The sequence below is a fragment of the Euprymna scolopes genome, chromosome 41 (genome assembly GCF_053919585.1).
Source record: "Euprymna scolopes isolate OS-2025 chromosome 41, ASM5391958v1, whole genome shotgun sequence".
Taxonomy (NCBI): Eukaryota; Metazoa; Mollusca; class Cephalopoda; order Sepiida; family Sepiolidae; genus Euprymna; species Euprymna scolopes.
The window spans coordinates 38,776,263-38,788,714 of NC_136522.1; the positions used below are offsets into that span (position 1 = coordinate 38,776,263).

Here is a 12,452-nt window from a genome sequence, read left to right on the forward strand (position 1 = left end):
AATGCACCAAGTTTGCATCTTATGAAGCCAGAGTTGAGAGGTGCAAGCAACTGAAACTGTGTACAGGATGTTCCAGCTTAAAACATAAAAGTGAGAATTGTCCTGGACTCCAGAGCAAATCACCCCTCTCGTGCAGCTTATGCCTTTCAAAGGCGCATATTGCACCCCTGTGCAACACTAAGAGAGTGGTTTCTCTCACGTTTATGAAAACGAAATCATATTGCCTGTTGTAGCTATTTCTTTAAATTATGGATCTGAGAAAGCTACTATTAACTGCCTATTGGACACAGGGAGTCAGCGTTCATATTTTTCTAAGAAAATATTAATGGAGCTGAAGTATCCTGATGGAAATTCTGATCCAACCGATTATCAAATGAAGACCTATGCGGGTGTGACTATGAAGCGATTTGAACAGGTTGTCTTGAACGTTACCGTGGGAAAGGGGAAACAACTCCCTATTCCTGTTTTAATCGATGATGGATTCAGTATGCAGTTTGAGTTCGCCAGCTTTGGCCAAGTGAAGTCCAACCTGAATGAGTTGAAACACAGATTGGCATTTTCAAATGAAAAACAGGGTGATTCCATAACAATTCAGGGTATCCTGGGAGTTGACATATTTCAGTTCATGGAGGGTTCCAGAATCATTAAATGTATGAATGGACAGGCCTGGGATTTGCCTCAAGGGATTGCCCCATTTGGTAATGTACAACACTTTTTGTATCCTCATCAAGTCAGTCCTGTGAGATGTGGAATTTCCAAAACAATTGTCAATTATCATACTACAATATCCAAATATGCCCATTGCCCTGAACGACAGTTGAATTCCATATTGGAACCCAAGTCTTCCTACCCGGATCCGTTTCCAGATGTATTTGAGAATTCCAACGTGGAACGGAATTTGGAAAAAATGTTTGCTGTGGACTCAGCTGCTGCTTCCCATGACGAAGAACTAATTGGTGATTATGACAGAAATAGGATTGAAAACTTCAGGAAGTCTATCGAATTCAGGGACAATTCTTATTTCGTGGATCTACCTTGGCATAAAGACAAAATCGATTCCGTTCCCTCTAACTATCAAGTCGCTCTTAAAGTGCTTGACAGAAGAATGCTTTCATTGGAGAAAAGGGACTTGGATAAGACCTATACTGATATTTTTCTTCAGCAAGAGAGCGAAGGGATTATCGAGAGAATTGAAGTCGCCCCACAAGATTTCTGCAAATACATTTGGATACCCCATCGACCGGTCTTTAAGTCGGATCAACAGGTAACCACTAAAATCAGGCCTGTTTTTAACTGTTCGTTGAAGACCGGGGGTGGTTACTCCCTCAATGAAGCATCTTATCTGGGTGTGAACATGATGAATAACATGCTTGAACTGTTGCTCTTATTTCTTACTAACAAATATGTATTATTGGGAGACATAAGAAAGGCATTTCTTATGATCAAACTCCGGTCGGTTGAGGACAAAAACAGATTTTGTTTTTTCGTAAAAGATGGAGACAATTTGCTTTGCTTCCGATATTGTACATTGATATTTGGCTTCAATGCCAGCCCATTCATTTTAAATTACGTTCTCAAACACCATGTCAGCCGTTTTCCGAATGATGCATGTACTGAGATGCTGAAAAATCGATTTTATGTCGACAATTTATGTATGACCAGCAATTCTTCTGAGGAAATAATCAGTCTCTATAAGAGTGCCGTGCCTCGTCTGCAGACGGGAAATTTCCAGTTGAGATCGTGTAACTCCAACTATGAGCCTCTTCGAGACATTATAACGGAGGATGACAGAATCGTGCAGCATGGTTGCGAGTACGAAAAGGTCTTGGGATATAAATATCACCCTGAATTGGATACTATTAGCATTGTTAACACTATGGTTCAGAGGAACATACTCTCAAAAAGGGATATTTTGGCCCAGACAGCAAAAATATTTGACCCACTGTCACTATGTGCCCCGGTTACAATTAGGGCAAAAATACTTCTCCGAAGATTGTGGTTGCTCAAGTTGGGTTGGGATGAAAAGGTTCCTACTGACATAATGACTACCTGGTCGAATTTGGCCGAGGACCTTTCTGGTCTAGGTGATCTATTTTTTACAAGACATGCTATAGACACTGGTAGCCAACTGAAATTATATTTGTTCTGTGATGCGTCACCACAGGCATATGGATTTGTCATATATGGCGTGCAAAATGGGAAGTCTCACATAATATTTTCCAAGGTTAAAGTGGCCCTGATGAGGACAAAGACATTACCTATGATGGAGTTGCTTGCAGTATATATTGCATTCAAGGCTTTAACTATGATACTGAGATCCTTCTCTGGTGTCAACATAGAGGACGTTTTTGTTTCTGTGGATGCGCAAGTTGTTTTGTCATGGTTGCTCACCGAGAATATAAAGGCAAAGAGTCTGTATACCAGAAACAGAATTAAAGATATTCGAGAAATGAAGGAGAAGTTGAGTGAGGAATTTGGGTTGGGCATTCATTACAAATATGTTCCTTCTGCCGACAACCCGGCTGACCTTCTTTCTCGTGGTATCACTCTGGAAAAGTTTAAACAGGGATTGGACTACTGGACATGCGGACCTGCGTGGCTTGTTGAGCAACCTGAGAAGTGGCCTACGAGTACTTTGAGCTGTCTGAGCCCGGAAAATAAGTGTCATGTGGAAAGTGTTTTCCATAATACATTGAGTGAAGCTGTTAGGGAACCACTGATTCCATTTGACAGGTTCTCGGACTTCAACAAGTTGTGTCGATCAACTGCTTTCATATTCAAGTTTGTGCATCGATGCAGAAAAGTGAAGGAACATTCAGATCCAAAACAGACAGCCACGAATTACCTGATAAAGATGATGCAATTGCAATCGTTTGAAAAGGAAATTGCTTATTTGAAGAATCCTCCTGACAGGGAAATCCCAGTGCTGGTGAAGAATCTTAACGTTTTCATCGATTCTGATGGGATTTTGAGAGTGGATGGTAGAATTGCCAATTCGACAAGATATGACTACAATTTAATCTATCCAATATTGCTTGCAAAACATCACTCTCTTACAAAATTACTGATTATGGATAGCCATAATCGATGCAGGCATTTGGGTATTGGTACGACAGTGACCAAATTGCGGTTATCCGGATACTGGGTCCCACAGGCAAGACAGTCTGTGAAGACTGTGATTTCTAACTGCAATACCTGTAGGAAATTCAACAGCCTAGCCTTCAAATACCCCAAATTGACAAATTTGCCAAAACACCGTGTTAGATTAATCAATCCTTTCCAACACACAGGCATAGACTACACAGGTCACATCTGGGTACAAAGAGATGGAAAGTCTCATAAAATGTATTTATTAATTTTCATATAAGCACATTGAACTTGTACCTGATATGAGCACACAAGCCTTCATTCAAGCCTTGATTCGGTTTTTAAATACCTATGGAGTTCCCAGTCACATATACAGTGACAATGCACGTTCCTTTAATGCAGCCTTAGGTGGTGATGTAATTAAACATCACATAAACAGTAATGAGTTCTGTAACTCATATTCAAGCGCTGGCATTAAACACATAAAAATACCCTTATACTCCCCTTGGGTTGGAAGTACTTGGGAAAGAATGATCAGAGTGATAAAGTCATGCCTATTCAAAACACTTGGCCGATCTAAAATCAGTTATTTTAACTTTCTAACCCTCAATTCTACCATCCACTCTCAAAATCCCATCAGAATCGATGAAAACGTTAAGATTCTTCACCAGCACTGGGATTTCCCTGTCAGGAGGATTCTTCAAATAAGCAATTTCCTTTTCAAAAGAGCCGTGAACTCTCGACCTCTGACCTACAGATGCTCTACCGATATTGATCTGCTTCCCTTAACACCCAACTGCTTCACTCATCCAAATATAAACTGTGAGCTCTCCTTCCAATCTGACACACCCAGTTTGGTTGAGACAGAACCAATAACTAGGTCTCTCCTTGTGAGTACCTTGGAAAGCAGAGAGGAATTAATATCTAAATTCAAAGAGATGTGGCACGATGAATATTTGCTAAGTCTGAGGGAGAGTTGCAAGGATTTACACGAAATCGAATTTCACAATAAAATAAATATCAACGACGTAATACTCGTCAAGAATCCGGCTAAGTCCAGGCCCTTCTGGAAGCTGGGCAGAGTTATTGAGCTATTTAGTGGCAACGATGGCAAGGTTCGTTCTGCTCGAATAAAAAGAGGTGATGGTGCAGTGGAAACACATAGCCTCAAACATTTATATCCGTTGGAGTTATCACTCACTCATAACCACTTTCCTGACACCCCAGCAGATGAGGAATCTGATGAATTTGCCTCCCACCCTATAGAAGAATGTAGGGACCCATCGGAACCTTCAGAAGAAATGGCCAATTACAGGCCTAAAAGGATCAAGAAATCCACATCTAATCCTGAATACATTTATTATTAAAAAAAAAAAAAAATTTCCATTGTAAATGGGCCATAATAATGCCCAACACATTAAGGTATATTCTACCTGTTAAATATTTCTATTAAACAGAATATTCTGTACAATTTAATTTATACATTACATTTATTATTAAAAAAAAAAAAAAAAAAATTTGCATTGTAAATGGGCCATAATAATGCCTAACACATTAAGGTATATTCTACCTGTTAAATATTTCTATTAAACAGAATATTCTGTACAATTTAATTTAAGCACTTTACGTAGCAATCACAAATATTGTAACTGATTGCCTTTATATAGCATGCAACGATTTCAATCGTCGCATTATTTGTTGTTGTTGGGAGAGTATAAAAAAAAGTAGTTACCTCCCTTTGTTCAAACTAATTATATCGACCACTTCTCCTTTCTGAAAGCCCTATTTTGATTGGCTAGGATGAAGCTCCTTGGCCAATCAACAAACATTTAATATAAGCAGAATTCTGGAAAAACAGATTCGCCCTCTCTTTTTGAATCAATCGTCGGCCTATAGACAACTATGGAAAATCTCTCCTAAATTTGCCGCCGAATTTTGATTGAACTTTTTCAGGGAGCCGTCCAAGACTTTTGGACGATAAAGAACTTTTTATTGGACTTCTAAAGCCGCAAACACAATTAGTTTTGCAAGAACCTTTTCTTTGTAATATTTTCAATTTAATATACATAATTTTCTCCAATTCTTGTGTGAGTTCAGCAATCTTTATTTCTGTATTTCCCACTTCCTACTTCAACAAGACACCAGCTCCCGGCCATCGCCATAATCGGTGCCCGGCGTTGCCCAGGTGTTTTGAGGTTAATGCTGAAAAAAAAACAAAAAAAAACGGTAATTTTTTTAAACTTTGACCCCTATTATGACCTCTTAACATTTATTGTTTAGGGATCAAGTAAAGTTAATAAGTTAGATCCATGTCCAAGGAATGAAATCTGGGGACGCAACGGGAATTTTCGGCAAAAAAATGTTGTTACTATGCACATCTATGTATTGAAATACAATTTGTGGCAAAATTTCAGGAAAAACTAATGGATGGTTCTCTCGCAATAGTCCGGACAATTCGCTAAATTATCTCGTCAAAACCTAAAATCTCGAATTTTTGTGCATTTTTTTTTTTGGGGGGGGGGGCTAATTTGGCATAATAGTGTCCATTTAATAGTATTATCTTGAAAAAATAAAAAAATAAGGAAAATTACCAAAAAAAAAAAAACAAACAAGAACAACAAAAGTGTGCCGTATTTTTAAAAGTTTTATTGCGTTGTTTTCATTTGCTTTTTTTATTTCATCGGTGAAGAAAAAGGCCAAACAGAAATTTTGAAGGCCAAACTGCTTTAAAAAAAGGCCAAATTCGCGAAATTTGGCCTCGCTATAAAAAAAAGGGAAATCTCCCTACTTGAACTTTCTGTTTGGTTAAGAATCAAGATGGCTGAATTAATAATTACTCGCTTGTAGCGTTGATTTTTTTCTTTTTTCGCTATAAAAAAATAACTACTTGATGAAATTACGTGATTTTTTCTGTAGGAAAACTTTATCCCATGACGAGTACGTACAATATATTTTTTAAAAAAATGTTTCCATTTTTTAATGTCAATGGAAAACTGCACAAGTACCCAAACTCGAAATGAAAAGACTACGAGTGAATGCGCGTTTTTTTTTTTTTTTTTAGTTTAGTTTCATATATATATAAACTAGCAGGGCTACCCGGCGTTGCTCGGTACCTTATAAACAATGAAAAAACAAAAGCAGATATTGAACATATGTTTTATTCTTAGGGGAGAGGAATCTTTCATCTCTATGTATTATTTGTTTTATCTACCCTAGGACTGGTATTGTTCATGTTTTATCCCTAGCATAGGTAATTTACAGCATGTATATGAAATTGTTTTACCTTAGGGAGAAGAGAACAGGTAATATACAACATAATGTGTCTATATTACATCCCTGGTAACGCCTAGAAACCAGCTAGAACATGTATTTCAGTCAATCTTTATTACATCCTGGGCTATGCCGGGAAACCAGCTAATCTCTTATTAGTGACTTGACCACCAAAATACCTCCCTAAGTGTGTCCTTTCTTTTGAACTTATTAGATATAGGTATCTAGAAATGTGTGTGAAATTTTGTTGAATGCATTGTTCACTATGATTTTCTTATTGTTCTACACAATATCAACTGTAGCGAAATAACACAGTAAACTTAGTCTAGTGTTAGAATAAAGAGCAAAGGAAAAAATTAGAATCATATTCTGTAATTGCAAATCTAAATTTGCTAGCGTGTACCAGTATTTGCCAGGTTGTGGAAATTTGGAATTTATAACATATGTAGTGGCCTTTTCTTAGATACCTATTGCTAAAAATTATACTTTCATTTTGTTAGAAAAATCTCTCTTCGGATGCCCTGCATCATCCAAAATAAAAACAAATATTTTTATAATTGTTTCAGTACATTGCTACACAATGTGACATTTGTTGGCGTTTGTAAAAAAAAATCATGAATGTGCTTATATTCCAAAAAAGAAAATATCAGTGCACAGTATTGAAAGTGTTTGAGATTCAAAAGTCTGTAACATTTCTACTAACTTCATAAGATGTCATGTGAGAAACTGAATTGAATATCAAGACATTATCTGAAGCGTTTTTATTTTGGTGTAACGTATGTGTTTACAGTGAACCTTAACTTTTTATAAACAGCTTGGTATGCAATGACATAGGCTAAGAATCTTAGACAAAATATATATAAATTGGAAAAATGTGTGAACAAATGAAAAAAAAAATGATCCGCTCCACTTGATGACATCAAGAACAGTAATATTATAGTGAAGAAAATATGAAATTGATGTTCAGTGATTAGTTTGGATGAATGAGAAAATGTAATTGTTTGATGCATAAAAAATAACTCATTTGCTGTATTTGATATTAAGCAGCAAAATATAGTGATTTGAATATTAAGGAAAACATCAAATCAGATTATGTAAAAAAAAAAGGATGAAATTAGAAAATATATATTTTCTGTTTATGAGTTTTGCCAATCAAAATTTTGTGGCAGAAATTGGGTGATTACCATGTAATTTTATTTTGGTAAAATTCTTAAATTATTTCAATGTTTATTATAATTTCTTATTAGTGACTTGTTATCATCAAAATCCGCCCCAAAGAGCGTCCTTTCTTTTATTAGGTATCAAAATAGGTATCCAGATTTCTACTTCTATACAAATGTGATATTTCAGATCTGTAGATAAAAAATTTGTTGCATATATACGTTGAGAATTGTTCTCTCTCATTCTCTCTCCCACACACACATTCTCACTTTTATAGATATAATAGATAAATTCTGCTAGATATATTTCCATATGTCTGAATAATCTATATACAAATTTTCAAATCTGTAGATAAAAAATTTGTTGAGTATATAGGTTGAGAATTGTTCTCTCTCTCTCACACACACACACACACACACATACACATACATTTTCACTTTTATAGATACAATAGATAGATTATGCTAGATATATTTCTATATGTCTGAATACGCTACATACAAATTTTCAAATCTGTAGATATAAAATTTGTTGAGTATATAGGTTGAGAATTGTTCTCTCTCTCTCTCTCTCCTCTCACACATTCTCACTTTTATAGATATAATAGATAGATTATGCTAGATATATTTCCATATGTCTGAATACACTATATAAAAATTTTCTAATCTGTAGATAAAAAATTTGTTGAATATATAGGTTGAGAATTGTTCTTACTCTCTCTCTCTCACACACACAGACACATTCTCACTTTTATAGACATAATAGATAGATTATGCTAGATATATTTCCATATGTCTGAATACCCTATATACAAATTTTAAAATCTGTAGATAAAAAATTTGTTGAATATATAGGTTGAGAATTGTTCTCTCGCTCTGTCTCTCTCTCTCTCTCTCTTGCTACCTCACACACACACACACATTTTCACTTTTATAGATATAATAGATAGATTATGCTAAATATATTTCCATAAGTCTGAATTCCCCTATGTACAAATTTTGAAATCTGTAGATAAAAAATTTGTTGAGTACATAGGTTGAGAATTGTTCTCTCTCTCTCTCTCACAGACACACACATTTTCACTTTTGGAGATATAATAGATAGATTATGCTAGATATATTTCCATATGTCTGAATACCCTTTATAACAAATTTAAAATCTGTAGATAAAAACTTTGTTGAATACATAGGTTAAGAATTGTTCTCTCTCTCTCTCTCTCTCTCTCGCTACCTCACACACACACACACACACAAACATTCTGACTTTTAAAGATATAATAGATAGATTATGCTAGATATATTCCATATGTCTTAATACCCTATATACAAATTTTTTAATCGGTAGATAAAATTTTTTTGAATATTTTCAATCCTTATCCTCGAGTGGCGTCTGGGCCTTGATAAATGGTAATGCGTATTTAGCAAAATATAAATATATATATAACAAATTTACTGAATTTCCATTACTAACGATTACTGTATTGTCCAATTGACTACTGCACTTTTGAACCGTTATCCTCGAGTGGCCTCTGGGCCTTGAGAAGTAGTAATTACTAACGATTACTATATTGTCCAATTGGCTACTGCACTTTTTAACCCTTATCCTCGGGTGGCCTCTGGGCCTTATTGTCCAATTGACTACTTTGGACTTTTAACTCTTATCCTCGAGTGGCCTCTGGGCCTTGATAAGTGGAAATGACTAAGTAACAAAAAAATAGGTATATAACAAATTGCCCGAATTTCCATAACTAACGATTACTATATTGTCCAATTGAGTAATGTGCACTGTTCAATCCTTATCCTTGAATGGCCTCTGGGCCTTGATAAGTGGTAATGCGTATTTAACAAAATATAAATATATATATAACAAATTTCCCGCATTTCCATTACTAACGATTACTATATTGTCCAATTGACTACAGCACTTTTCAACCCTTATCCTCGAGTGGCCTCTGGGCCTTGATAAGTGGTAATATCCTTGAGTGGCCTCTTGGCCTTGATAAGTGGTAATGCCTAAGTAACAAAAAAATAGTTATATAACAAATTTCCCGAATTTTAATTACTAACGCTTACTACTGTGCACTTTTCAATCCTTATCGTCGAGGGGCCTGTGGGCCTTGATAAATGGTAATGCGTATGTAACAAAATATACATATATATATAACAAATTTACTGAATTTCCATTACTAACGATTGTCCAATTGACTACTGCAGTTTTAAACGCTTATCCTCGAGTGGCCTCCAGGCCTTGATAAGTGGTAATGCCTAAGTAATAAAAAAATAGGGATATTACAAATATCCCGCATTTCCATTACAACCGATTACTACTGTGCACTTTTCAATCCTTATCCTCGAGTGGCCTGTGGGCTTTGATAAGTGGTAATGCGTATTTAACAAAATATTAATATATATATAACAAATTTACTGAATTTCCATTACTAACGATTACTATATTTTGTCCAATTGACTACTGCACTTTTCAACCCTTATCCTCTGATAAGTGGTAATGCCTAAATAACAAAATATAAATATATATATAACAAATTTCCCGACTTTCCATTACTAACGATTACTATGTTGTCCAATTGACTACTGCAATTTTCAACCCTTATCCTCGGGTGGCCTCTGGGCCTTATTGTCTAATTGACTGTTGTGCAAATATTAACTCTTATCCTCGAGTTGTATCTCGGCCTTGATAAGTGGAAATGCCTAAGTAACAAAAAAAAAGTATATAATAAATTTCCCGAATTTGACTACTGTGCACTTTTGAACTCTTATCCTCGTGTGGCCTCTGGGCCTTGATAAGTGGTCATATATTTTTTACAAAATATATATATATATATATATATATATACATATATATATATATATATATATATATATATATATATATATATATAATAAAATAGGTTGGAGTCGCTGAATAACTCATCCCCCGGTTAAAGCGGTTCCATCCTCTTTCCCGAATTTGACTACTGTGCACTTTTAAACTCTCATCCTCGAGTGGACTATGGGCCTTGATAAGTGGTAATATATATTTTATGCAACATATATATATATATATATATATATATATATATATATATATAAAAAAAGGTTGGAATCGCTGAATAACTCAATCTCCTGTTATAGCGGTTCCATCCTCCTTCCCGAATTTGACTACTGTACACTTTTAAACTCTCATCCTCGAGTGGCCTATGGGCCTTGATAAGTGGTAATATATATAGTTTCTACAAAATGTATATATATATATATATAACAAAATAGGTTGGTGACGTTGAATAACTCATCCTCCCGTTAAAGTTGTTCCATCCTCTTTCCCAAATTTGACTACTGTGCACTTTTAAACTGTCATCCTCGAGTTGCCTATTGGCCTTGATAAGTGCTAATATAGAGAGAAGAGAAACAGGGTGAGATAGAGAGAGAAGATAAAGAGGGTGAGAGAGAGGCAGAAGAGAAAGTCGTTCCATCCTCTTTCCAAAATTTGAGTACTGTGCACGTTTGAACTCTCATCCTCGAGTTGCCTATTAACCTTGATAAGTGCTAATATAGATAGAATATATATATATATATAACAAAATAGGTTGGAGTCGCTGAATAACTCAATCTCCTTGGCTAGCGGTTCCATCCTCCTTCCCGAATTTGACTACTGTGCACTTTTAAACTCTCATCCTCGAGTGGCCTATGGGCCTTGATAAGTGGTAATATATATAGTTTCTACAAAATGTATATATATATATATATAACAAAATAGGTTGGTGTCGTTGAATAACTCATCCTCCCGTTAAAGTTGTTCCATCCTCTTTCCCAAATTTGACTACTGTGCACTTTTGAACTGTCATCCTCGAGTTGCCTATTGGCCTTGATAAGTGCTAATATAGAGAGAAGAGAAACAGGGTGAGATAGAGAGAGAAGATAAAGAGGGTGAGAGAGAGGCAGAAGAGAAAGTTGTTCCATCCTCTTTAACAAATTTGACTACTGTGCACGTTTGAACTCTCATACTCGAGTTGCCTATTGGCCTTGATAAGTGCTAATATAGATAGAATATATATATATAACAAAATAGGCTGGAGTTGCTGAATAACTCAATCTCCTGTTATAGCGGTTCCATCCTCCTTCCCGAATTTGACTACTGTGCACTTTTAAACTCTAATCCTCGAGTGGCCTATAGGCCTTGATAAGTGGTAATATATATAGTTTCTACAAAATGTATATATATATATAACAAAATAGGTTGGTGTCGTTGAATAACTCATCCTCCCGTTTAAGTTGTTCCATCCTCTTTCCCAAATTTGACTACTGTGCACTTTTGAACTGTCATCCTCGAGTTGCCTATTGGCCTTGATAAGTGCTAATATAGAGAGAAGAGAAACAGGGTGAGAGAGAGAGAAGATAAAGAGTGTGAGAGAGAGGCAGAAGAGAAAGTTGTTCCATCCTCTTTCCCAAATTTTACTACTGTGCATGTTTGAACTCTCATCCTCGAGTTGCCTATTGGCCTTGATAAGTGCTAATATAGATAGAAGAGAAAGAGGGTGAGAGAGAGAGAAGATAAAGAGGGTGAGAGAGAGAAAGAAGAGAATGAGGGTGAGAGTGAGAAGAGAAGAGGTGTAGAGAGAGAGAGAAAGAGAGAGAGAGAGGGTGAAGAGAGTGTGAGAGAGAGAGAGAAATATGGTGATAGAGAGAGTTAGGAAAGAGGTAAAGAGAGAGAGAAGAGGTAAAGAGAGAGAGAAGAGATAGGGAGTAAGAGAGAGAGAGAGAGAGAAGAGAAAGACAGCGAGATAGAGAGAGAAAGAGGGAGAGAGAGAGTGAGAGAAGAGGGTAAATGTGCATCTTTTTTATAGTAGGTAATGCTTGGGAAAACTGTGCACGCGACCTAATTTTCGTGTATTTAAGCGGCCTCATACTGATACCCGGCTCTCCCCCTTCCAGTTTAAC

At 35.9% G+C, this 12,452-nt stretch overlaps 1 protein-coding gene across 1 annotated transcript; it reads left to right on the forward strand.

Moving 5' to 3' along the window:
• The first annotated feature begins 325 nt into the window (after positions 1–325).
• LOC145266661 (uncharacterized) lies at positions 326–3,367 on the forward strand. Its single transcript, XM_080122586.1, has one exon. It carries the CDS (start codon positions 326–328, stop codon positions 3,365–3,367), a length of 3,042 nt encoding a protein of 1,013 aa, XP_079978712.1.
• The last annotated feature ends 9,085 nt before the right edge of the window (positions 3,368–12,452 follow it).